This window comes from Crassostrea angulata, chromosome 3 (assembly GCF_025612915.1).
Source record: "Crassostrea angulata isolate pt1a10 chromosome 3, ASM2561291v2, whole genome shotgun sequence".
Lineage (NCBI taxonomy): Eukaryota > Metazoa > Mollusca > Bivalvia > Ostreida > Ostreidae > Magallana > Magallana angulata.
In genome coordinates this window covers 11,427,985-11,455,450 of record NC_069113.1, presented here as the reverse complement: position 1 = coordinate 11,455,450, position 27,466 = coordinate 11,427,985, and the positions used below count along the sequence as shown (strand labels likewise).

Below are 27,466 nucleotides of genomic sequence, written 5' to 3'. Positions count from 1 at the left end.
AAATAAATTGAAAGAAAAAATGACAATCAGAATTTTTAGAAATTTATTTCCCCACTAGATTTCTTTGTTTTCTAACACATGTTAAATTTTGCTACAGGTTTTTTTTCCATTTCACAGCTTCAACCTGTTCAGGTCAATCACTACTAAATTCAAATATATATATATAGAGAGAGAGAGAAAAGTTTTTTTTTTTTTTTAATTCTGGCACGGGTTTCAAAGGATGACTAAAAGTAGACATGGTAGATCGGTATTCATCGGGCACTTCCGTCGAGTCGATGACAGAAGTACTTCCGGTTGTTTATTTTTCCATAGCGATGGCGGACAAACCTAAACATATGCCACCTCATGGCATGGAGCCGTACGATCTAGGAGGAGATGATAATCTAGGTGCATTAAGCCAGGAACAGCAAGAGAAACTCAATAAATTTAAGGTAGGATCAAAGTCTAACATTTTATTTCCTTTAAGCTATCGATAATGTAATTCACTTTAGTCCGAAAATTCTCTGTTATATTATTTTTTTCATTTTGATTGTACAGAATAGGTCGAAAGTATTTGAATTGTCCAATATATTTATATTTAAGTAGGAATTTTATTTATTCCGTTTATTTTACATGATTAAAATTATGTACATAACATGAAGTTTCCATTTATTTTGGCTTGTATCGACACTTCGAAAATGAAATCAATGAGAGTGAATGACAAATTTTTACGCTTATCGTCGATCATATTTCACAAAGTATTTTATGCCATTGAAAGTTGATTTAAATTTTCTTACATTGCGTTATAGGTAAAGACACGAATGGAAAATGAGAAATATCTTCGAGACCACCCTGAAGTAGAATGTCTCATTGCTGGATTTCTTGGGTAAATGGAAATCTTTTAAATATGTTTAAAAAAAGAACATAGTGTCAAGCATTTTATGTGCAGTTTTTTAGGTTGAAAGAATTGTTTAAATTGTTTCTTTGTGTGTCACTGTGTAGTATTGGTCATAGAAGCATATATAAAGGACTATTGTTAAAAATAATTCTTATACTGAATATATCATGTTTTATAATTTTAGTGATGTCTTAAGTCAACGGCCAGAACAGATCAAAGATTTTGCTGCAGGTAGTTATTCGCTTAATATTTAACAATTATTTAACCTGAGAGTATGCTCCATAGAAAAAAAGTTCTCTACACCATAATATAATTTAATATCTGTACATCAGTTATTTGTTTCCCTTTTCGAATACCAGATGATATCGTCCAAATATAAACTATGAATACATGTAATATGTTTTACGGTGTGACCGTTGGGGCGAGCGCAGGAGTCACACATCTGTCATCATTGTTAAATGCAACCCGTGGACTTAACCAAACCAAAAAACTTTGGCTTTGTCTCGAAAACTTTTACCACCGCAAGGAACCGGAAGATGTCAAACTTTTATTCCAATGGTCCCTTCCTAGGTTTATACACTTAATAAAAAAACTACCACTGTGCATTAATGAAATGTTAAACAGACTTATTAAAATATTTTGATAAACACAAAGCCGTTTTTTTTTTTTTTTTTTATCTCTTCTTTACCTTTTAATAATGATCATTAAAATCAATAAATTGTGTGTCTGTGTTATTTCTCATTTTGTTCCTTGTTGTTACCGGTGTTTTAATTTTCCTCTGTGACATCAATTTTGTTTTTAATCTTTTTAATTTTTGTACGCTATATAAGCGTTGTAGACATGTGCCCTCCCCCTCTTTTTAGTGTGTGATATTCAATATTATTGAAAGGTTTGACAACATATGCAACTATAACAAATACATGTAGATATTTTAACAGTTTAATTTTTTTCTTTTATTTATTCATTACAAAATGACGTGGCTACATGTAGATCTAATAATGATTAGACTTTTTTTTTAAAATAATTTTTTGTCACCTACCTAACGTATACAATGATTGGATCAATATGACAATAAATTTAGCATGGAACTTGCATGTGTATTTACTGAGCAAAAAAAATCATCAAAACAAAACTAATCAGCCAAAAAGTCACCGTTAATAGTGAGCGCAGTATCAGTATTAACGGTGACTCCCTACTGTGTACTTCCTACACGTTACATTCAGTACAGATGCTTGATCCACCTCTAAATGTATCGCGGGAATATAAAACGCGAGGTCACTGTGACGTCATACTTAACTTTTTGCGCTCGACAGTTTTCGTAAATTGTCGGACAAATTCGGGAAAGGAAATGACGTCATAGGTACAGTTTTTTACGTAAGCATATGTGTTGTTTACTTAAATGTTTTTAAAAGGATTTTTTATTGTTAAATGAAAATGATGTATGCGATTTGCAGGTAAGAATTTTCCTTAGAAACGCTTCCTAATCCGCCAAGTTGCTATGCACCGCAAAGGATCACTGGGATAGTAGAACGTTTTCACGCGGGTCCACAAAATTTTCTTTGAACAATGTGCAGATTTCAACTCGAATTTCCTCCGTTCGTACACGTTGTCTATGGAGCTCGCTATGCGAGCAGCGCTTCGCGCCGCCTCGCTGCGCTCGCTATTACAATTCTTAGATATGATGGATGATGGTGACTAAAGTCTGTCCTGAGTTTTTGCTTCCATCACTTTTTGATGATTTTTAATCAAAAAACACATACCTGTTAAAGAAACACTCATAAAAGTTCAAAGGAACAAAAACATATTTCTTGCTGAGATTTACAATGGGGAATGTTTACTTCTTTTCACCATTCGAAACTCACTTGGAATACCTTGCACAATATTTCAACATTATCATCCAGGCTATTTCATGGCTGATGCAATTCAAAATCCCAGTAGACTTTCTATTTTGGGTTGTGTATTTAAACCTGAAGCGGTAGAGGGGGCATTTCAAAACAGATAAGCTGGACACTTTTCACATTAGTGGATGAATGTAGTTTGAGCACAAAGGTATTCATGATTATTGAAATATTAAGCAAAAAGTGGTGGAAGCAAAAACTCGAGACATAGTATAGGTTAAATTCATAAAAAGAATCTCCCATTATTAGTGATTGAACTGTGATTTTCACATAGATAATCCATACAACAAGTTCCTGACCAATACTATAGACCAATACTAGTACATTGTATTCACATTTTATACACCAAATTGTTGCGGTCATTATCATTTTTATCAAGCTATTACATGTAATGTCACCAAATGTAGCCTTCTAAAGTAAATTGATGCTTGTGTTTTAGAGTATTTCACCAACCCTGAACTACCAGAACAGCTCCAGCAACAGTTACAGCTCCGACAGACTCGAATCAAACAGAACCGTGTCCTCCAGAAGATTTAATCAGACTAGTTGTTATGTTGTTAATTATTTTGTGTTGTAAATATTAGTAAGCCATGTTACACTTAATCTCTACATTTACACATCTTTTTAATAAAGTCAAAGAATCTCTTTTTTTTTATGTTAAGAGTTATCTTTCTTGATGAGTGTTTGGAGATAAAATTGTACATATCTAGTTTTACAATTCAAAGTAACAAAAAAAGCTTTAAAAAACATGTACATATATGAGTATAAAAATCTTTGATGCTGGGAGATACAGATCACTCCTTTCCACTCACAAAAAATCTCAAACATGCAGTTACTGAATTAATATATATAATAAGGGGTCAAATTCTGTTTATCTTCTTTTATAACATGGTTTCAATGTTAGAAACACCCCATAAATTCAGATATCAATGTCTTTGTGCGTTCAGACAGGTTCTTTTAATCAAAGTACTGACGGGAGTTGATTGTATCGATTTTTATTCATTTTAAAATCAACGATATCTTACTTTGCTTGGCAAGTAGTTTATAATCTGTCTTTGAATTACGCACATTTTTATAATATGAATTCTCGGACATTTCCGACAAGAATTTTGAGAAAAACCCCGTATGAATCGTGTTGTGTAATGATTAAAGATAGAATTCCGTCAAACTATGTATAAGTAATCGAAATATTCAAAAACTTGTATGGATCCAAGCAATAATGAACTCCAGTCTCTTTCAACAAGATGCTCGGCTTTCTCCGTTAATCTCCAACAAGCAAGAGCATGTGTACACCAGGTCACGTGATAGCTTGGTGACGCGACCTCTAATAGAATGACTCTCTGCTTGTCCGAGATTTACGGAGACAGCCGATGGTTGAACGAGACTTTATTGAACTCTGGCGTATGAATACATTCGACTGCAAAAATATATAAATTGTTCGTACTATTTAGCATATGACTATTTTCAAGGTATTCATAAATACGTTTTTTAAAAACCAATGCTTCAAGATACATTACATCGAATTTATCGATCATTTTTCAAGAACTAAATCATGTCAGCGGTGATGACTTGTGCTTAGGTCACAACACTGTTTCACTTTCGGTTTCCCGAGTAACTGCATAGGAGAGTTGATTAAAATCAACTCCCAAAAATCATATTTTGCTGGCCTTATCGCATATATAGAAATCAATTAGATTTGTTTGAATCTTTTTTTTATTTATGATTCCGCATAAGGTTTTGATAGGTAAAGTCCCTTGTATTACAAGCTCCAAGGGTTTTCGTATCCAGGATTTGCAGCGCCAGAATACTGGATAGTGACATCTTGTTTTATTTTTAGACCATCTACCAAAGTTACTTTTCTCAATAAGCACCCTTCCACTAATCTATCGAGACCAGAATGAGATAGTTACCGTAAATAACTTTTTTTGTTATTAAGTTTAATTGAACGTGCTATTTCATGCAAGATATACAATGTACTACTTACGTAGTTTGGCAAAGAAATTGGTGGCGGATGATGAAGGGCGTAATATACATGTTGAATGCATGTACATTTTCGTAAGTTGCGTCAGGCGACCTTCGAGGTAACATTTTGGGAAAGAAACCTTTCTGATTCCTTAGGTTAGTTGGTTGAACTTTTTTTCGGTTTCATAAATACATGTATTCATTTTTTATTATCCACTATTGTGTTTTCTTCACGTCGAGACAATTAGATTATACTCATCAAATTAAGGTTCTTTTTCTCTCGGTTACTTTTTTGTGAAAGAAACACAACGTGAAATTTATAATTACAATATATCGCCAAAATTGTTTGACTCGAAGATCACTGGGAAAAGCATCAGGCCTGACGGACCCGATTTGGAGGTTATCTAGCATCTGACTTCTATAAAAATCGCTTTGAAAGAAAGCTATCATTAAACAGGCTAAAACCAGTTCCTATTATTTAAATTCAAACGAAGAGAATATTATAGTATATGGACCGGCTTTAGGCAAACAATTACTTCTTTTAAATAAAAATAATTCAAGACTTTATAGGTAAATATTGACGTATTTTATTGATTTATTTTGCATTTGAGAAATGTAAAACACAGCTAACGTGAGATCTACCGCGACCAACACACGTCTAATTACAAAAGTAATACTGATATAGGTAAACGAGTCACGTGGTTCATACACCACGTGATCAAACCAAAGTTAGAACAATACAAGAATACAAGAAAAGAGGCTTAAACAACAATTACACTGATTCGTGGACATTTTAAATTAATTGAATAAACGCTAAACTTGTGCAATCAATATATTCATACTAGTTTCTTAATACATTGTAATATTGTCAAGAAAACCTTAGCCATTGTTAATCAACAAGATTAAAAAAAGATATACCTTATCAACTGATTAAGATACAGACAGACAGACAGAAGTAGCAGTAATAGGGTGCACACTTACAAGTGTCATAAATATCACAGTGGGGTGACGGAGGGGAAGCGAGTATTCTACTTCACTCAATAAAACACACCAGAGACTAGATTAAATAACACCAGCACCTTAGATAAGATGCTATGAAAACAAGAAAACGACACATTCTCCAAGGAAACGGTCACATCTCCTTAGAGTTCGAAAGGAATGTCGGTCAAAGAAATGGGGACGTCACAGCAATTAACATGGTAACACGGAGACTTCCGGTCAGATGATGCAAGCGGTTCCAGTAGCTTTAGCTGTCATGATTTACAGAGTCAGATTGTAAAGGTGCATAAAATCCGATAAAATTTGTTTAACTCTAACAATAATAAATAACTAAAACTGCTCTAAGAGTCTGAATGTTTCTAGTATTCCTCGGAGGTCCCGTATCTGAGGCCGTTCCTGACTTTCCTATTGGCTAGGTTCATCCTCTTCTTCGTCAAGCGCTCCGACACCCAGTCTGGGTGGATGATGAAGTGTCCTCTTATCAAGGGCTGTGTAGTCTGAAGATCAAAGAAAATAAAACTCATAAGAAAAAAACTTGCTTTTATAATGATGTCAATTGCTCTATATTTAATGAATATCATTTATCATATAACAATTATTTCTTGAAAAATTTCCTCGCACAAAATGAAAATCGAAAAGGATCATCAGACACGTAATTATGACTTTGACGTCCGATTATACAATGATTCGTAGCTGTAGATATACACTACTTACCATAAACATACTATGGTCATGAACATACTCCTCCGATTTGGGGTATCGTATCGTACGTCTCTGCATTGGGCGCATATCTGTGAATGTATTACTACGCTGTAACACTGGTAATTGGGGTAATGAATCACTTCTGCAAGAAAAAACAAACACATATCATGAAATAAAAGGTCTGATAAGAGACATACTTTCATATCATTTAATATCTTTTCATTCGCATCAGCGAGTTTTTGAGTTACAATTTGAATATTTAAACAAGAGACGAATCTTGTTCCTACACAGCCAGACGTCTGTCCATTTCTCTGATGCGTCTGTCCTCTGAAGCGTTCCTATCCTCGTAGTAGGGCATCCAGGACTGAGCGTAAAAACCCCGGGGGTCGGGCGCCGTTCTGTACATGTTTCTGCGATTACTGCCAAAAGTGAAAGTGGCTTGTCGCTGTGGTCTGAGGGCCTCTGCGGGCAGTGGAGGGGCGAGTGATCCAGACATGGCCATTATCTTAGCAACCGCTTCTCTGTCTGCAAAATGACAGAGAAAAATTGAAAAAATTTAAACCGTCACTCAAGGTTTTGTTTTTTGTTTTTTTTGTGTGCATTATTGCATGGGAAGGACATTGATTAATGGTTCTTTTATGGCAGAATTCTTGTAATATTAAAACTTTCACACTTTTAAACTTTTAAAAGGAAACACGTCATCCTTACACTCATGTACTTTTCCAATTAAATTACCCACAATTTATTTAGCAAGCAACACGACAGATAAGAAACTACAACAACGTGATTAAGTAAGTTTTGATTGGATTAAACTAAAAGAGCTCCAAAATCTGGCGGAGGGTGGGGGTAAACATATTGCACTACCATACCGTATTCTGTGGTGGCGTTCACCCACGAATGTAGTTCTGGCACAAAAGTCAAAGGGGCTCCTCGATTTGATTCCTGGAAAGAAAAAATGGTTAAAGTAAAAGGACTTCTTACCAAAATCATCGTCATCATCACCGAGGAACCAGTCCATGGCGAGTCGTACACTGTAGTTCTAAAACGAACGGTTTCTTCTACGTGACCGACGTCAAAAAACGAAAATCGTGAGAGAAATTTATAGGAACTGAGTTTGTCTATTTGTACATTGCTAAAGTATCTACTCAAACACTCCACGTGAATGCAGTATTGCTTTTTTGTAATAGAGTTTTACATGCCGAGAACCAGACACTTTAGAATGACATTGTCCAAAAATTTATTACATAATTCTATCGTGTGTTCTCTGGATTTTGTTAAAACGAAGGTTAACGAGAAGCAATCATAAATGTGTTATCGATGACATTCCTTTTGTATTGTGGTTGTATTATCTTTTTATCGTTTTGAAAAGGTGTTTAGTATTGCTCTGTATTACATAATAGCCCTGTCAATTTCAATTTTATGATAGCTTTAAACATTCGTTTATTACTCTATTGAGAATGCCAGATTTTGGTTGACATAGCGTAATTTACTCTTTGCCAAGCACTGTATCCTTTTTATACACCGATTTGTCCCCAACCATTAAAAAGTCAACAGTAATATAAAATTATAGATCTCCTTGCAAAAAAACCCCCTAAAACTGCTGATAACCTAAAACTGCTGATTATGGTAAATCTACTGACGCATTCACACAAATAAATGCTTTCTGGCAATAATAAACTAATAACTCTTTGGCATAGTCACAAACTATCTCTGCAGAAAAAGCCATCAATTTAGTAATCACCTACCAGTTGATATATAGTGTACCTGTCCATCTTGTAATCCAATAATATGTATCGAATGCTCACTAAAATAAATGTAAACCAAAACCAGAAACTTAATATATCTACTGGGTTTTGCCAATGCAGCTAATTTTCATATTGTGTTATTTCCTTTATTTACCAGCGTATGTACTAGACGGGTAGCCGTAATTTACCAAATCAGCAAAACGACAGATGTTTAATGAGTATATCCCAAAAACGGGACAAGAAAAAGAAAAAAATGTTCTTTTTTCGCTCTAGGTAAGAAAATACACAAAAGAAAATGAAAGCAATTCAACAAAATAAATGATTAACCAAAGGCCAGCTATTCAATCCCCTTCGAGTGCCTTTGTATGTTATTATCTATTCATCACTTTTATAAAACACTGCTGAAATGCGCACTTTAAAAAATCGACCTCCTTAAGAAACATGTATGTCTGTGTCGCTATTAAACAATGGCGGACTTGGCGAACATGGTCTACATGACAATGAGAGCGATAAAGACTAGACGGCCTTTTAAACACAACAGTTCATTGTCATGATACCAAATACACAACCCAACTTGGAGTAATTTCATTCCTATGGAGATTTGAATGAGCAACTATTCGACTTCCGGTGCTCTTTCCTTGCCCTAATTATCCACGCATTGCCTCGATCTATCTTTATTTTTACTACAAGAATAAAACCCTCAAGAGAAATGAAACTAAGTCAGAGTCTTTCAGTCTTTCTTGAGTAAAGGGAAATTTGTTATTGTTGAGTAGAAATATTAACCTTCGAAACCTTTCATGAACAAAAATGATTTTCACGATAGTTTTAATCTTAAGTTATAAAAATACTTAAAGCTTTAATGGACACACCATAAAGAATTTTTTTACGCAAAAGATCTTAACAAAATACTTCTAATTTTAAAGTAAACTTGTACCAGAACTACATATAAATTCAACATTACCCGTGTAATTTCAAGGTTCAATATTGAACAGTCGTTAAATTCTAAACCAATACCAAACCATTACAGGATAAAGTTATGTGGTGATATCCGTCTATACAAACAAGGTTCTCTATTGTCATTCAAAACTTGATTTAATTGTAATACTATTCGAATCCTCCTCAAGTCACCATTTGAATCTCTCGTATGAACAAACATTAGTTAAACGCTAAATGCTCAAAGCAACAGTTCTCATAAAATCAGATGGCACTGTTAGGGCACACGACGCTAAAAATCACTTAAAGGTAAGAAATCCTTAATAATAATCAGTACTTGAAAATACTATCTTGGCACTTTCACTTAAATGAAAATAAATTCGACGCGTCTTAAACGTGTCAGTGGCACTCGCTGCTAAAACGTATGAATTACAACGTCTAAATTATACGTCAATCAATTCAACAGTCCCAGATTAAGAATAATGGATCTGTCAAATAACATTATCTTGAATTTAAAAATCATAATACCAGCTGTGTTGATCTTGAAGACATTTGGAGATGGTTTGATTTAAATTCTGGTCAACACCCTATCGGAGTTACCGATAGGCCATCAAACGAACGGGATTTTAAAATCTCGTCGTTCTATCAAATTCTTATGCAATGTACCCAAGATCTCCAAGTATCTATTTTCCCATCGTCATCGCCTAAAACAATGGCCATAATATTATGATTTGATTTGCTTCCACGTATAGGCCTGAAACAGGTCTAGCAGGAGGCAGTGTCTTTAAATGCCGCATGGATCTGATCTATAAGATACACTATTAATAATATTCGTATTGAGATATTCTGCCAAAAATCTCAAGACGTTGTGTGTTGAGGTTTATGATGTAAAGAGCTGCATGATATAACTCAAAGACTGGACATTTCAGTACAACACTGGCGTTGTTTTTTTTTTGGTTTTTAAAAGATATTTTCGCAAAAACATGTGCAAAAGAAAATGAAAGATGATTTTGTTTGGAACGTCACAAAGAAGACCCGAACATCCGGTGCCTCTCTCCATACAACCTGCACTTTCTCAACAAAGGGTAAGAACACTTCTGCATGATTATTTTGTGTGTGTGTGTGTGAGAGAGAGAGAGAGAGAGAGAGAGAGAGAGAGAGAGAGAGAGAGAGAGAGAGAGAGAGAGGGGGTTAAAATTAAAACATTTTTTATCATATTCAACAACTACTAGTAATTGTTTGAATAAGTATACATGTACATGGAAATGCACCCAAAAATAAAACAAAAAATTCATTACATGTAGAAAGTTAGTGACCGTGTATTTAAAATTCTACTGTTTAAAAAAATCGATTGGAAACTGAAGTTTTGAACAGTTGTATACGACTTCTTTTTTATATTGCATGTGTGACGTCCGCGGTGCCAGTCCTTTTCCTTAGTAACTATTCAAATTCTGCTATTAATATTGATATCATGAAACAATATGGCCCGGCGATGGAGCATTATTTCGGCGAAGACGGTGGCACGCAATCACGCTAATGCTCGGCATAGGGTTACAAGACACAGATATATCAAATCATTTGCAATTGATTGGATATATGTCCCTTTTTAGCTGCTCTATCTTTGAGATTGTCTGCGGCATATTAACATGATAGTTTTTGTTGTCAGAAAGCAGAATAAGAATGGACTGACGACAAGATAATGTTACAGACAAATCTTTTTTAAAGAGGGTTTTTAAAAGCATAAATAAAATTTACCAAAATTGCATAATATTATGCCACATCAAGACAAAATTATTTCGATAGCTTGACTGTAACGACTCGTCCTCCATATCTTTAATAAAAAGCTAAGCACATGCAGTTGTGAAATTGCTCTTGTCTTGTTTTTATACTGTAATATTGAAAGGTGCAAAACAATTTGGTCTACGAAAAGCGCAAACATATTCATGAAAAGAAAAAAACCAAACAACCTTCCATTATCATTTTCACAGATTCTTGCAAAGACCAAGACAGTTAACATACAAGCAATTGTCAAGTTGTAAAGTTGTTTCCAAATATTGATCAACAAGTGACTTTGCGGTGTCCCTAAGAAAGGCTTACCTGTAACAAACAGGGGTCGCAGCCGTCTTTGCCGTCCGATGCGCGAATGCCCAGTACAGTGTTGGGTCTCTTGGGTAGGTCCTTAGGCTCCTCTGGTTCGGGCCAACAGATCCAGTGAAGCTCTTGAGCCGGTGTCTTCGGTCGCTGTTCTACTACCGGTCCTCTATCAACTGGACGAAGAAAAAAAGTATACTTTTACATAGGTTCTTCACTCGAAGTGGGAGGCGGAACTTGTACTGTTACTTCTACACGAGTTTAGGCCTTTTGTTCTACAATAACCGTAGATTTCCCCCCAAGTCGGTAACGCTATATGTCCGTGGCGGCAGACCGGTGATCTATTGCCCACCTGCGATTACAAACTGATTTGTTCACTTTTTACTGGAGATTAAAAAAACAGGGCAATCGATATGACGGTATGTATAATTTATGCTGTTCTATTGCACATGTCTGTTTCTAAAGTGCAAAGGGGTATCATAAAAATGTTTAATTCTTTGTTCTTTATATGCTCAATAACAAAAAGGACTGTAAAAATTGCAAAATGGCGCTGATTAAACAAGTTACACACCCAATTATATGCTTCCTTCTAAGTATAAAAAATTCTACAATTTAAAATCATTTTGCCATGAAGAGGATTATTTTTCAATTATATTGAGTTTTCTCCAAAAACTTTTTTGTTCAGTTTTACACATAACAAATATCGGTATCTGCAATAAATAGACAGTTCACCTTCTCACTATGGTCCTGTCTGGAATTAATATTTAATTGATCAATTAAAAAAGCATGGAGGAAACCAGCAGATTTAACAGCATAACCTTACCCGACAAGTTCCCGACAGCGGTATCAAAGCCAGAATGAACAAGGGAAAGACCTTAGTAACGTCGTCTAGAGCAATGGGGTGTAATACAGTTCAACATTTGTTCAATCTGGAGAATTATAACATAAACTGATTACTCGCCGGTGTATCGCTTGACCCGAAATGTATGTGTTTTATGCCTGCAAGCTTTTTACAGTTTAACAATAGGTGATTAAACAATGGTAGCGCATTAAGAGACGGGTTCTCTCATTTCTCTGCAGAGTTTTACGATAACATTTTCCTTTGGGAGCAGTATCTATAGAAAAATATATGGCAAATCTGAAACACCGAAGTCGTAATAAAAACATTCTTGACTGTTTGGTTCAAAAGGAGTTTACATCAAGGCGGAATAATAAATGGGTCTTTGATAAAAAAGTTTATTTGATAAGAGAAGAATAAAACAGAAATTAAGCGAGTTAAGAGCCTCGTGAGATTGCCGAGTAAAATTCAAAACCAGTGAATTAGTAGATTCAACCATTTGTTGATAGCAATGTGCAAAGTTTTGAATAAATAAATGATATAGTGGAATCACTCGAGAGTATAATACACGTTAAGCTTACCCTCTTTATTACCCTCTCCGCCATCTGAAATTTTTACAAAACGAAATTTAGAACCATTTTAACAAGAGCTTGGACTTTGGGTAGTTATGTCAAACATCACTATGACGTAGGCCTGTCTATGTCATTGCTGGCCACTCAACCATGGCTCTTTGAAATCAACAAGATTTGTCTGGCTTTTGAGCGAAGACTACGCAATCGGTGTATATTTCGCTTAAAACCAGCGTCATTTTAACTTGTTTTGACGCAAGAAATAGATAGTTACATCGTACTGAAAGTCCAAGGCCTTGTTAAAATGGTTCTATATGTAATTTATTGTTATTTGTATGATATTCATAGGGTTGATAGATTTATAAACACACAAAAAGTTCGTCTGTTTTGCAAAAGGTAAATAAGTATGCATGGAAGTAAACACGGTTACTGTTTTCAAATACATATACTAGTAAAAGTATGTAGGGGAAAACTTTATGTAAATATACGCATTATAGACATGCATATAAAAAGAAAACGAATTTCAAATGATTTGTTATCAGGGTATAAGTAAAATATATGTTCTTGTCATCACATGAGCTGTAAAGTCAATTATTTCTTTAAACTATACTGTTTAAATGATATAAAATGGATAAAAAAAAGGGATATGCTTCCAACAGTTTTATAATTCTTAAACAAATTTTACTTTTGTGTTATTTGAAAGCTGTATCATGTACACAATAAAATTGTGTTGTAAACTGACAATGAAGTGATTACCATTGAAATTTAGTTTATAATGTTTTAAAAAGATTTCATTATTCCTAACTGGAAAAGCATTACACTTCATATATGGTTGTTAACATAAATTAAGAGTAACACAGCACACATTTTCTGTTTGGGTTCTCGGGGATAAGTATGAGTTCTTATAAGTAAATAACGTACAAACAGTACAGTTCATGAGTTTAATGGACAAATAACGTACCTGTGATTTGATATGACGTAAGATGATTAAGATATATGAATATAAGCTAGTCTTTATACTAAGCACAAAGTATGTATAAAACATTTTTGAAAAATGGCCCAAACCAATTAATCACTAAAACATTAAAAACAAACTATAATCCATTGGGATTAAAGTCTAATGGAATTAAGTCGTTCCTAATCCGATATTAAAATTTCTTCTGGATTATATCATTTCAAACTGCGCATGGCAATACACCTTGGAAATTAATAGAGAGACAGCAATTAAAATCCAAACTATTACCGGTCGGATAAAAAGTTGCCGGAGATGGATTCCGGAGTATTGGTTTACGATTAGATTTGGGCGGAATGGGTATCTTTGTAATCCTCATTTTCAATGGATAGACAACTCTATCAGAACACATACACCTAATGGATCGAGCTTGAACTATTCGATGACCTACATTGCTTCTAATGCCATTTGGTCATAACATGAACACAAGAGGTCGAATTTTTAAATGAATAAAGTTATTCTCTCTCGCCACTGCCTTTGATTTTGTACTATAAAGGTTTAAACACGTAATCCTCGGATTTGCAACTTTTAAGATCTCTATCCTCACTGCATTATCAAGGAAAACCTCCTAGTGCCTGAAGAAAATTCACTTTCTAAAGACTTTCTTAAGATATATCCCGCAAAAATTAGGTCTGAAGCATAAATTGGTTATGTCGATACACAATGAAAGAACCTTGGGTATTTACCAGCAACTTGTGCGATAAATTATGAACAAATTCAGATGTCTTTATCATAAAAGGCATTGCAACGCTAGAAAGTCCATTGATTCTATTGAAAAGGTCTGGTTAAACACAGGATAAGTTTTTGTTGACAAAACGAATTTTATTTTTTCATTTGTCTACGTGAATATATGTACACGACATGAATGAGAAATTAAATTCTTTACTCTCTTTCCAATATAGGGAACAAAGACTGTCTGTGCTTGTGTAATCAATTTAAAAGTTTTTTTCCTGTTCTAATGCTCTTAAATGACTATCCCAAATAGAAAATAGCATTTAAACAAACGTCTCAACAGCGGAAGTATGGCTTCTTTGTCTATGTGGTTTGTTTACCCTCCGTCTGCATTGACTGGGTTAAGTCATCATTTGTAAAACAATGAGTGAGTCAAATACAATGTTCGATTTCTTAGTTGTTTTAAATATTGAACAGTATGTTACATGTATTTCTATTATCATATACAAATATTGTAATACTAGTATTATCAATAACACTATCGTTGTTTGGATGTTTATGAGTCTCCCGCATCATACACCATAACCATTACTAGGATCTCAAAAATAACGCTTTTTCAGGTACTATTATCAATTATTATACTTTCATGTTAAATACTGACATCTGATTGGTTAAGACACAGTTGCCAATCCGTTCTATTACCCTCAGCGGTAGCAACACACTTAGCAACGGGTAACACAACGAATTGTTACATGCGCGTAAATTATGCGCGTACGGTTCGGCGTTGAATTCACATCATTTCTATATAAAAGCAGTAAAAAATTCTCTAATATTAAGACATTCAGTATAATAAAATAAATAGTGCCTGTTTGGGAGGATAACAGTTGAAATTGACACCCCTAGAAAACCATTGTCAACCTCCGCTTCGCGTCGGGTTTTTTCATCAAATCAAATCAAAATTTCAACTAACTTAAAAAAGGATTTATTGTAACAGACAGAGCATAACGTACAAATAACTAATTGTACATTCATTTCGTTCGCTACATTAATCAAAGGATGTTGAATGCTCATAATTTGTTTTGGTAAGCCTTTAAAAGAGGATGTTTTGTCGTAAATAAGATATTATGAAATTCATAAAAGTTTAAATTGCACTAAATCGCCTGAGTTATTGGGGGAAATCCCATTATGTTCAATGGTTCATGCATCATTTGTCGTGATTAGGAAGCACTGAGACTGAAACCAAAAAGATAACTCCATAACAATTACGTTGTTTATATGAGTGCAGATGGAGACCTTGAAGGAAGGTTGTATAGGTACAAACTAGTGACGTCAACCGTCGACATTGTCCTGATACCTTACATAGTGATACGTACTGGTCGCAAGTAGTAGTATAACTGATGATGATAAAATGATGATGATGATGATGATGATGATGAGGGTGGAATGTGATTAATTGAGTTGGTAGTGATTCTTTCTTAATTTTACGCGCTTAAAGCTTTTACTGGATTTGCCGGCAACTAAAGAACTATTTACCATCTTCTTCTTTTTTCTCCTCTTCTGTCTTTTCTTCTTCAATCTTTTCCTCCTCTTCTCTCTTTTTGGCCATGGCTGCTTCGTATAACTCTATCAGGTACTGTTTTGATATTTCCCCTGCGGATTCAGTTAAGCGTATATTGTTTCAGCATTGATTAAGAACTATCTATATACTCTAAGCAGACATTGTTTCAGCATTGATTAAGAACTATATACACACGTCACAGTAAAGAATTCTAATTTCAGGCTGCAATTATACAATAGTTTGCCTTTTGTAGAATGGACTGCAATCTATTTTACAGCATATTTTCTTAAAATATTGATTAAACAGCATTCTTAATCAAGATAGAGTATTTACAAACTTTTTATTTGATTTTTTATTGTCATTGAAAAATTCTATATACGATATCGCATCTCATGGTTTTTCGCGAAAATTAATTATTTTATTTGTGAAGTCAATCTTTTTAAATGTAAACCTTTTTCTTACTATTGTCTAAAAAGATCTTGTCACCCCCGGAGTTTTGTAGATCTGTGGGTGGGGCCGGTGTGTGTTGGCGGCTGGGGTACGGCGTCTGTAGGTTACTGTTAACATAGTTCTCAAATACCGTACCACTGTAGGGACTGAGGGGGGCGTGTCCCTCGTTAAACATGTTACTGAAGCTGTCGATGAAGGGGCTGTCCACATCACAAGACCGCGCCCGCTCCTCTTGGTTCTTCTGGGCTTTCTTTATGTACCACGAGTTCGTCACTGATGACTTTGGTCGACGTGTGTCCGAAATGCTCTGGATATATGGAAAAAAAGAGAGATTGAATACATACAGGAAATACTCAATTATTATTATTTTTTTTTTTTGGTTTTATTTTGTTTAGCCGTTGTTGATTGTTTTTCCATTTCTTTTATGTTTATTTTGTTTGTTTGTTTTTATTTGGATTTTGTTTCAGTTGTTTGGATTTTTGTTTGTTTGGTTGTTTTTGTTTGTTTGTTTTTTCTTCTTTTTTTTTTTTGAAAATTAACACAATTTTAACAAACAGCTAGATAATGCTTTAAGTTTGCCCCTCCATCAGTAAGGTTCGAAAACTCTTAGGTCCCGGAATCATTTGTATATATCAAAATATATTGTTTTTTTTTTTAATTTTAAAGAATATTCAAATATTGATCCTATGTAAAAGTATGATTATTTGATAACCTAGGCATCCTTTGTAAATCACTGAGCACCATCCCACCATGCAGGAAGACCGTTTTTCAAAGATGACCATTTTTCCTGCTTTTACCTTTTTCCATTTCAATTCAGTCGCGTAAAAATGATGTAGCAATTTCAAATACGTGCTAATTTTCTTTCAAATGAAATATAAAGACAACGCTTTTAGAAAGATAACATTATGAATGTACATGTACATGTACCTGAAAGTTGGAAAACCTTAATTGATTTTCGTCTGTTTGTTAAAAGTAGACACATATCAATTGTGCATAGTTGCATACAAAGAACAAGGGATTTTGAAAGAAGCCTATTTGTATGTCTTTTATGAGTATGTGAGTTTTTTTTTTTTTTTTTTTTTTTTCAATAACTTCATTTATTTCATGGCGGTCACAACCCAAACGGACTTTAAGATATTCAATCTGGAATATCACAAAAAAGTCTCAAAAGTAGAACATACCTGCTTATTGGCAATATTATTTTACTGTTCTTTACATAGTGTAATGTTTTGTCACATTGATCTTTTCACAAAATGGCCTAACAAAGCATTATTCAAGTGCAAGTCTTGAACTAAGTTGTAGAACAAAATATCTTCGCGGGGTTAAAAAGGCACCCACATTCTACATATTTACACGATTTTATGAGTATGTGAGTTTTTTATTTTTTTATTTTTCAATAACTTCATTTATTTCATGGCGGTCACAACCCAAACGGACTTTAAGATATTCAATCTGGAATATCACAAAAAAGTCTCAAAAGTAGAACATACCTGCTTATTGGCAATATTATTTTACTGTTCTTTACATAGTGTTATGTTTTGTCACATTGATCTTTTCACAAAAGGGCCTAACAAAGCATTATTCAAGTGCAAGTCTTGAACTAAGTTGTAGAACAAAATATCTTCGCGGGGTTAAAAAGGCACCCACATTCTACATATTTACACGATTTTTTTTAACAACTTCGGTCAATAAAAAATCATTTTTATGTCTTTCGGCAAATATTTATAAGTAAACGTGGTGTAATGAACTCTAAATAATGGTCCATTATAAATGTGTGTGGCATTCTGGAGAAAATTTCCTGGGATTTAATGGTATGTTTTCGTTTCTTTGAAAATGCATCACTGCATGCTGGTCTGATTGTAACACGGATACATGTGTCATGTTGTAAATTTTGAATTTACTGGGTGGGAGTAAATACAAAATTTACAGCATGACAACATGACACATGTGTGTAGCGATAAAAAGAGAGTTTGTCTCATTGGATACAATATAAAGCTGCAACTCTAATACTGGCAAATAAAGTGGTGTAAAGTCTTCGAAATCTTGTAATTCTTATTTTGTAAAGAATAGAAAACACTGTATGTTTTCAAAGTGTTGATGCAAGTTGTTTATTTTTATTTTTAACTTTGATTGTTCTTTTAGCATACTTAATAACGCCATTGCCTGTTGTCTAGCTGTATAGATCGTATCAGATTATGTACATGTCAGATGCATTTCTTTTGACAGTTGGAATATTATTTTGATACCAAATTTTGTCAGTGTTCAATAGCAAAGAAAAATACTTGTAGAAAGATATAAGTAGTTCACTTGAAACCCATGGCCAGATATTTTGGATTGAAATCCGATTAGAGATTCTCCCCACTGTTGATTAACAATTACACTTTCAAAACAGATGTTCAAAAAGTTAAATGGCCAATTCAAATACCCAAAGGCAGAGTAAGTCAATGGGACAAAGATTAACAAACAAAGGTAATTCGATGTCATTTCACGGGTATAGAGGCTACCGGTTCCATCCCCGGCGCTGTTTTGTCTCAGCTTTTTGTTTGCCTGTTTATTAATCGAAATTGCTTCCCAATGACACGAATGATTATCGGGTAATACCATGACGGCCATTAAATGCTCTGGTCTATTATTTCCAACACGATACCATCTATAGGGTACCACCGTTACGGAAAGATTGCGTTATTGATGGCTACCCCGAGTTTAATAACGAGTTTCCCATGAATTGAGCGATTCGTACTCTGATGCAAGTTATATGATGCAAAAACGCGTGCGTTTCGATAGACAGAATGAGGCCGTAATTATCCAAAACAAGGTCTGCTAATTGGGTAAAATCTTGATTCGTTTTTGCATACAAACATCTAAAATAATCAATATATATATATATATATATATATATATATATATATATATATATATATATATATATATATATATATATATATATATATATATATTGGTTGCATGGGAGACGTGGAAAAGATAAAAAAGAATCCACAGGGGAAAAACTGGCCACGAAAATAAACATGTGTTTAAGAGTTTGTAAGAACTTGGGATTAGTAATACAATGCACTTATGAAGTGCTGGAATAAATGTAAGGGTGTGCTTGCAAACATTGAAAGTGTCTACGTAATCCTCTCCTTAAAATCACTGATAACGCATGATCTATCAACCCCTGGAGAGAGAGAGAGAGAGAGAGAGAGAGAGAGAGAGAGAGAGAGAGAGAGAGAGAGAGAGAGAGAGAGAGTTTGCTTTATGGTTTTCTAATATGAACATACTATTAAATTTTCAAAAATGAAATTGATTTTTCCAATCATTAGATCAAATATGAAAACGAGCCGTATTGATGTTTGACAGGATTATTCATCCCCTATGTATGCTCTGCCTATTCTTAATCTATAATTATCGTACTCTTGCATGGATTCTTTTTTAAAGAGGGAAACGGGTAAGTAGAGGGATAAACTCACTTTTAAATGAAAGATGGTTGTATAAGCTTCTTTACAAGAAGCTTTTCAAAACAGTCATTGATTGAAAAGTATACAGAAATTTTTGGAATGTTAATGGAAAATGGAAATATAGATATAGATATAGAACATAACAATAGCAAATCACAAATCCTTCAGTCATACTTTAAAAGTTCAAAAAATAGCGTCACTTCTCCATTAATTTTACTGCCCTTGTCGAAAAGTTTTATTTTGCCATTTGTACATACGTTTTACCCAATAAAAATGCATGTTGAAAAGTTCCAAACCTACATATGAAAAGGAAAAACCTTGTTTTTGAAGTGGATCTAATAAGCAGATTAGGATAATACAATAAAACTAATGAATTTACTAATCTCAAAGGAGTAGCATTACTAGATCTGTGGCCTCCGTTGTTGCCGAGTCTTGTTCTTACCTTCTTGGGATGGGTGTAGCTGATTCGTAGAGTTTCTGACGGGGTACTTTTAGTTTTGGTTCGTGTCCGCTTTTTGTTGAAATCTTCCATATACTGGGTGTTCCACATTTTCTCCGGCATGGCTGCAATGGGAACTTCTCCGAGGGTAAAGAACAGGAAAAGAAACCTCGTCCAAATAAACCCAAACTTGGTCTAGACCACAGGATCCAACAACAAGGGAATGGTGAAAAATCCTAATGATACGTTTTCACTGATATATTTTCGAATTTCCTGTGTCAATACATAAATATCAAAAGAATTTTAAACTGTCCGCGGTTTTGGTTTTCTTACGAATAGAAAAACTTTTAAATACCAAAGCAGAATATAGAATACTGGTTAGACAGTGAATCGGATCGATTCAGTTCGACCCAGCGGTCCTGACAACACTCTCACTCATTCCATTGTAATCTACAGCCCTGTCCTCGTCATAGTTTCCATTGTCAGTGTTTAAATTGGATTTTTAAAAAACCATTTCACGGCACACTCGCTTCTTGTAGTACCTCTTGCATCTATATTATGGGTTTGTTTTTTCTCTGATTGTTAAGCACTCATTTAGAATGTGGGGCAATGAACATCGACGAATGTTATGTGACACCGTTTCTAATGAGTCACCTTAAAGCATCAAAGACAAGTCAAAATTCTGAACGGAATTTGATTTAATCATAAATCTTTAATTTCACACAATGATAACTCACTTTAGTGGGAGAAAATATCGGCAAAATAATGTTTTATTTTCGCCTTTGAAGTACCATTAAGTGATATGGATAATTTAACCTCGTAAATTTTGAAAAATGATTAACGGAGGGTAAAAATTAAGAAATAAATGTGGGTTAATATCAAAATGTTAATCAATTAAATTAGACACGGGGGTTTGGTACAAGAAGAACTTATAATTTTGTGACAACTTATATATACTGCTTTGGATCCATTTCACCTGCCAAGTTATCCACGTGCAGAATGTTTTTCTTTCAGCTTTAGGATTTCAAACTTAATCCTTTTTAATGCTCATATATTAATTGTACATCAGATAATTCTGGACTGTATTTGATTTTACTGGCCATGCCCCCTCCCAACCTAGTTAAGAATTTGAATTATAACACAACATCCGCTTTCAACTTTATTTGGTACCCTATATTTCTACCCTTAAAAAAACCGGGTAATTCAATTTTAAAGTATCTTTTCTCAAGTGTTTAATCTTATTGCCATTGTTTTCAATGTGCATGAAGATTTGAATCTGTCAGAATCTAAAATCTCTCAATGTACCTTTTGTATGTATACAAGGACATTTAACAAATGACACCACCAGAGACGAGATGTATTTAATTAAGTTGTCTAGTTTTTTTTTTCACTGTTGCACCATTGTACAATTTCCCTTTCATAAACAACAGTAGTAAATTATTTTGAAGTAAATCAATCCCATGTCTTGAATACAAATTTCGATGTTGCTATGCAGTCTAGAGCAACGAATTGCGAGTGCTCGGTTGCTGACAGGTGTATTGAGCAAACTTAACGTCGCTCTGGAAAATCCTTTACAAACTCTCGAGGCCAATGATTCTGAGAGGAGATCCATGTTGTGTCTCCTCTTGGCTTAATTGATCACAGGAAACATGGAACAGCTCCTAGTCCTATTCAGGGCTTATAGCTCTGCTTATCTATTATATTCGCCTACCTATTAATTCGATGGGCAATCATGGATGGCAGGAGTAAATCAATGCAGTAAACTTGTCGGCTCTCAAAAAGCTGAGTAAACACAGCGTCGCGTAAGCCATCGTTTTTTAAAGATATGCTGCCTCTCAAAAATACAAACAATGCTATTTGAGTATTTAAGGCAAAATGGGTTTCTATATTTATTTATAATGATTCCTATTCACAAATTAGTAATATCGTTTTAAATACTTGTATGCACTCTTGGGCTAAAATATGCGGATAATGAAGACATACCAATCCAACGTAACGGTCGTTTCGTTGACTCTCAGCTGGAAGAAGATTTTCCTCAGATAAATCTTCAATAATATAAAACATTAACTTCTAAGAAAAACGAAGTAATCATGCTTCGATACCATAGATAAGTTCCATACAAAATTCCCCCTTACTTTCAAATTACGTCTTTTTTCTTTACTTTTATTTTTTGGAAGAGGACACACTAGTATCTAGGCACGGCGTCTGCTGTTCGATCCTATTCAATGTATTCTTACACACTTGAATAAAATACTTACCAGGTCTTAAATTAAATTACTTCTTTTGGCCATTTTTAAATGCATGTAATTAAACATTACAAATATAACATGAGCATAAATAATTCCGAACTCGGTAGATTTTATAAAAGAATATTTATTATATATTTTGTTGAAGATTTCGCAGGAGAAAAATAACGACTCGCAAAAGATTATTTTGTCCAACAATAATGTTTACAGGATCTGAGGCAGTTCTATAGTAATGGAAGTTGATCACGACTGTATTATAAAAAGTACCCTCAAACCAGCGAATAACAATAGCAACTACTAGTATTATTTAATGAAATACCGGTACACTTTTTGATCCTCTGTCACACATTTGTCGTATCTGTGATAATGTTTTGAATTGTGCGGTGCTGCTCAGAAGTTGAAAACACAGACCGCCGAGAAATTCCAGTACATGGTCTTACCTGGAAAAGCGTTCAAAGACTCCGACTCAGGAAAGGGAACTCTTCCAGGGTCTCAGGAGAGAGAGAGAGAGAGAGAGAGAGAGAGAGAGAGAGAGAGAGAGAGAGAGAGAGAGAGAGAGAGAGAGAGAGAGCATTATAAAATGCTATTTGTTTTATATTTAATATTTTGGTTTGTGTTAAATATCTACATGTATAAGTTATACTAGGTTGTACTTTAAGTTTTGTGTTTTCATACTGTATGTCATTCCATCTTATTGTTTCCGTTAAAAAGTTTGGTAATTTATAATTATATTGTTCAAATTAGTCGTTTTCATGACGTCATTTGTCCATTTTCGTTGCTTTGCAAAAGGTCTCGCCGCTTACGTCCTATAAAATTGCATCTATGCCGAAATCTGTAAGCTATCTACAACTTAATAAAATTTGGTAATATTATTTATTTGCATTAATTTTTCTCCTGCTTAACATTGAATAATATGGATTTGTGTTTCAAATTTTGGCAACAGAAGCTTTGGTTTCTGGCATGCAGTGGAATGCGATTTGTCATCATTTCAGGTAATTTTCATCTGTATGATGGCAGTTGATTAGATTTACCTGTGAAATGGTTATATGTTTTATCTCCTGTAACAACACAGTAACCATATGTACAGCAATGCTCTCCCAAGGAGTGGGCTGTCACAAGCGCAGAGCAAGGAATGGTTGCGAGGCCGAGTTCGGTACTGTGTGTATGCACAAATCAAGGCAGAACAGTGCACTGCAGTGACAAATGGGACTTTTAAATCTACGAATAACTGAACCCAATATATCAACACCCGGTAACAATTGAGCATTAGAACAACGCAAATGTCTTCACATCTCGCCGTGAAGTTTATACACGGCACAATGTTTGTTATGCTAATGTTTCCAAAACATTTATACAGCATAATTAAGTGTGTGAAAGACTAATGAATTGTCAAAGAATAATTAATTATCGAAAAAATTTTCATTGATTTTTTCCCTTTAAAATATACGTTTTGAATGTTTGTTCAATACAAGGTTATTCGGTGGGAGGCTGGGTGGAGGGGGGAGGCAAGACGTGCATGAGAAGAAGGCCATTCAAAACGTGTACTTAGATAATTAAACTTTGTTCAAATAAAACAACTCAAATCACACTGCATGTCCCAAAATTGGCACCATTTCACCTCTAGGACAAAAGAATTTTAAATGCACGGATCATTTGTAAAACAATATTGATGAAGTCAAAGACTGATCAAGGAATGCTAATGAAGAAGTAAAAGTGTTAAGTTTGAGGTGCAGTCTGCAGAATGTAACCAGGCAGAAACACACAAGATGAAGGTTAGTGGGCTGTTCCAAGTCGGGGTCGTAGAATAAGCACATATCTATAGGTTTGGTTGAAAAGTTAATTTATGCGCAAATCCATTAAATTTTGAGGTGTTTATAAGGATCGTGTCCGATTGAAGATTGGATTTGGATCGAATCAATGCTGATCGTCGACGCCACACTTTAGGAAGTTCCTACTCTTCAAACATAAATGAAATGCTAAATCCGTTTTAGGCACTGGCTTAAGACGACGATATCACAACTTGATTGTCTCCCTGGATTGGGAACAAAAGATTCAAATTGGAGAGAAACCTTGCCTTATCATGCGAACGGTTCCCAATCAATAGAACTGGGCCGAATGAAGCCGGCATGTCGCACGGACATATACCCGGAGTACAGAGCTTGGGATCATAAATTTCCAACAAAATGTTATCGTTTCCCCCGCTTCTGTGTCGTAAAAAATACCAAACTTGGAACGATGAGATCACCAAATCGCATGAGATAAAATCGGTAAGCTGCACGTGCATGGTACAAGATACGAAAAGTTCTTTACTACGTGAGTCTGATTTCTTTGGAAATGGTAAGTGAAGTATATTCTAGAAGGATGGAGGATAAGTAGAAGGAACCTAGCACGGATTGTACATTAATATCTGAACTCCAGGAATCAAAAGTTTGTCCTACAATGAACATCTGTAAAAATAAAATAACAGAAAGGGTTTTCGCAAACAGTGCTCCGGAAATTTAAGAGTGAAAATTAAAGATTTCGTGGAATGTTTGAAAACACACTGGATTCGGAACACAATGAAGATGTTCTGTAGCATTGCAGATTCTGCTCTGTAGAAAATATTTAAAACGAATGATTTACCTTTATGCTTATTTCATAAATGTCATTAATACTTGTTTTTTTCTGTATAGTAATGTTTTATTATAATAACAGACCAACAACGACTTTGATTTTTGGTCAAACTTTGAAAACCGTACGTCGCAGGGATAAATCTAGTCGACGTCAAAATGTGAGGACTTTATCAGGGACACAGACAATTAAATAATCAACGTTTACCTTTCATATGTGTTTTGCAACATGAACGTTATCTCTGCAAAATTTGGGGTTTTAACTTATCCGAAAGTTCAAAAAACGTTTATTCATAAGACTTATCATGCTAACTATGAAAAGAAATGAAGTGTTTTATTCAGAGGTTTCTCTGAATAGTGCATCGTTTACCATTATGAGACGAGAGAGGCCTTTGATATCTTATTTATTTGAATTATCGAGGTGTTTCTCGTCTCTATTGTTTGGCTATCTATTTGTAGGCAAAAGAGGAAATCCGCGCGGCTTCAGTTAAAGTACCCTGCGCCAAAATCTACGGTACGTGAAAAACTTACGCACGTAATCATGCTAAGTATTTCCTGAATTTCAAACTATCAATTGATTCATCTTTTCATGACAATACATAACGTCGATCTCTTTGAGATCTGAACCATACAGTATTATAATCATCCCCCTCGTTACAAATTCTCTGTCTGGCTCTGTTGGTAATGCTATTGGTAATTATTCCAATATCGATTTCTCATCTGCATGAATGTCAAGATGGCGACAGATGCTTGCACCATGAAAATTCGGTAGAAAAACGAGAAAAGAAACTTGTTGATTTCAGGAAAATTAAGGTAAGCTTTTTCTTGCTCTTGGTTTAGATGTAGATAACGAACACAATTACATCATGACGAAGGCCCTAAAGTCCTACAAGCTCCACAGGGACAAGGAGAAAGCCGAGACGAGGCAGAGGCAGCTTCGGTCTGCTTACAGGAGGCGGTGGCACGCGCCCGTGGTGCCGAGCAAACTGAGGGCAAGCTCGGCTTCCTCTCAGGTGCGGCCCAAAACGGCCGTTGACGTCATCCGCGAGGTAGAGGTGGCCAATACTGAGGAGAGGTAACCTTGATAATGATGAGTCATCAAGATGAAAACTTAATATTGTTTGATTTGTGTACATGTACATCTCAAAATGGCCAAGTACTATATATTTAGCAAACTCTAACAATACAATATTAGAATATTTGCAGGTCATACATTGGATCATACATTGTAACCTTTCAACAAGTAACCAATACAGTTGTGGTTCTCTTGCTTTTTTTTCAGAATACTCCGGAGACCTACGCCAGTTGAGTTAGCCAGGGTAACAATCTCAATGGGGGAATCCCCGAAACAAATCAACTTCCAGCGTAGAAACAGGTCGACATGGATGAGCCATAGCTTCCCTTCTGCATCCTACCTAAATCAGTATGCAAAACTGCATCAACTGAGCCAGTCACGTGTAGAATCCCTCCCGGCGGCGGGAAAACCGACAGCCAGCCGACCCCAGTCAGCGCACGCCTACGATGGAGGGGTGTTTTCTCCGACGGCTCCGAAAAATGATTATTATGTCATTCACCCAGAATGGGTGTCAGAGGCGATGACCATTCAAAAACTGAATCTGAAAAGGCGCCCCAACACATTGGTGATGTCAGCATCAGACACCTGGCCGGGACGTCGGTGTAAGAGCGCTCCGCCTCAGAACCGAAGTAACCCGATCACGTGGGACAGTTCAAACCAGCCCGACCAAGTATGATATTGTACACTGTATGGAATCATCGGATTAATTCTGGATTGGTTTCACGTGCTAGTAGTTTTTGCATGATTAATTCAATACCTCTGGTGGACTCTGCATGAGGGCGATTTTTAGTTTTAGCTAGTGAAGTGCTAATTTCTGTATGAATTTTACGTGAGCTGAGAGAAGTTTAAGATGTGTAAGCCGTCTTGTTGTCGTCCCTTCCCCAGCAATGCTCAGCAACCTATTTTGAAATACTAGTTCACATAATTGACTTATTGTGAATTCCTTATCAATCTATCTATATTAGTGCTTCTTCTAACAAAGTCTACAGCATAGTGAATTGGCCAACAAGGCCCAACCTAAGTACTTAGTTTAAAATTTAAAGCATATCTAAAATACCTTACATCAAAATGTTATGCTGATATCTGAGGGGTGATCAACACAAATATCTTCACTTTATGTTGATATATCATCAATTGTTTATGTAATTGTAGAGACTGGTAGCTTGTTGCAAGACGTGTATTTGAGTCAAGCCATAATATGCCTTTTTAATAATTAAACATTTTTTCATGCTTCTTTAAAACATGTTTGTGATTTTCTACATCTTCGATGCAACTACAAGAGGGTCTATTAAAATATTTCTTAACTATGAAAATGCAAAAAATAACATTTGCCTAT

The 27,466-nt window shown here is 34.9% G+C and overlaps 3 protein-coding genes across 8 annotated transcripts; 2 read left to right on the top strand and 1 right to left on the bottom strand.

Annotated features, from left to right (window-relative positions):
• The first annotated feature begins 261 nt into the window (after window positions 1–261).
• LOC128177413 (RIIa domain-containing protein 1-like) lies at window positions 262–3,425 on the top strand. The gene is made up of 4 exons (XM_052844111.1): window positions 262–431; window positions 789–865; window positions 1,062–1,108; window positions 3,215–3,425. Exons 1-4 carry the CDS (start codon window positions 276–278, stop codon window positions 3,310–3,312), a joined length of 378 nt encoding a protein of 125 aa, XP_052700071.1. The 5' UTR covers window positions 262–275; the 3' UTR covers window positions 3,313–3,425.
• A 1,875-nt stretch (window positions 3,426–5,300) lies between these two features.
• On the bottom strand, window positions 5,301–20,622 carry LOC128177888 (uncharacterized). 2 transcript variants are annotated; one of them, XM_052844786.1, is made up of 9 exons: window positions 20,204–20,622; window positions 16,319–16,613; window positions 15,832–15,948; window positions 12,627–12,650; window positions 11,214–11,383; window positions 7,308–7,380; window positions 6,726–6,963; window positions 6,451–6,580; window positions 5,301–6,233 (listed from the first exon to the last, which is right to left on the bottom strand). In XM_052844786.1, exons 1-9 carry the CDS (start codon window positions 20,321–20,323, stop codon window positions 6,096–6,098), a joined length of 1,305 nt encoding a protein of 434 aa, XP_052700746.1. In that variant the 5' UTR covers window positions 20,324–20,622; the 3' UTR covers window positions 5,301–6,095. The 2 variants fall into 2 exon arrangements, with proteins under 2 accessions (XP_052700746.1, XP_052700748.1); XM_052844788.1 differs by lacking the exon at window positions 12,627–12,650 and having other exon boundaries at window positions 20,204–20,621.
• On the top strand, window positions 8,343–27,385 carry LOC128177889 (uncharacterized). 5 transcript variants are annotated; one of them, XM_052844791.1, is made up of 5 exons: window positions 8,343–9,425; window positions 10,084–10,201; window positions 25,515–25,569; window positions 25,896–26,130; window positions 26,338–27,385. In XM_052844791.1, the coding sequence occupies exons 2-5, from the start codon at window positions 10,121–10,123 to the stop codon at window positions 26,804–26,806; spliced, it is 840 nt and encodes a 279-aa protein (XP_052700751.1). In that variant the 5' UTR covers window positions 8,343–9,425; window positions 10,084–10,120; the 3' UTR covers window positions 26,807–27,385. The 5 variants fall into 5 exon arrangements, with proteins under 5 accessions (XP_052700751.1, XP_052700750.1, XP_052700753.1 ...); XM_052844790.1 differs by lacking the exon at window positions 8,343–9,425 and having other exon boundaries at window positions 9,490–10,201; XM_052844793.1 differs by lacking the exons at window positions 8,343–9,425; window positions 10,084–10,201 and adding an exon at window positions 11,390–11,626.
• The last annotated feature ends 81 nt before the right edge of the window (window positions 27,386–27,466 follow it).

Bases quoted from the DNA above. Each gene is read 5' to 3' on its own strand.
- LOC128177413 (XM_052844111.1), top strand. From the start codon at position 276: ATGACAGAAGTACTTCCGGTTGTTTATTTTTCCATAGCGATGGCGGAC. The intron at 432-788 runs GTAGGATCAAAG...ATTGCGTTATAG, and splicing joins AGAAACTCAATAAATTTAAG to GTAAAGACACGAATGGAAAA. The intron at 1,109-3,214 runs GTAGTTATTCGC...CTTGTGTTTTAG, and splicing joins GATCAAAGATTTTGCTGCAG to AGTATTTCACCAACCCTGAA.
- LOC128177888 (XM_052844786.1), bottom strand. From the start codon at position 20,323: ATGCCGGAGAAAATGTGGAACACCCAGTATATGGAAGATTTCAACAAA. The intron at 12,651-15,831 runs GTAAATAGTTCT...TAAAAATTTCAG, and splicing joins GGAGAAAAAAGAAGAAGATG to ATGGCGGAGAGGGTAATAAA. The intron at 7,381-11,213 runs GTAAGCCTTTCT...TTTTCTTTCCAG, and splicing joins GCGACCCCTGTTTGTTACAG to GAATCAAATCGAGGAGCCCC.
- LOC128177889 (XM_052844789.1), top strand. From the start codon at position 24,630: ATGTTATCGTTTCCCCCGCTTCTGTGTCGTAAAAAATACCAAACTTGG. The intron at 25,570-25,895 runs GTACGTGAAAAA...CTCTTGGTTTAG, and splicing joins ACCCTGCGCCAAAATCTACG to ATGTAGATAACGAACACAAT. The intron at 26,131-26,337 runs GTAACCTTGATA...CTTTTTTTTCAG, and splicing joins GTGGCCAATACTGAGGAGAG to AATACTCCGGAGACCTACGC.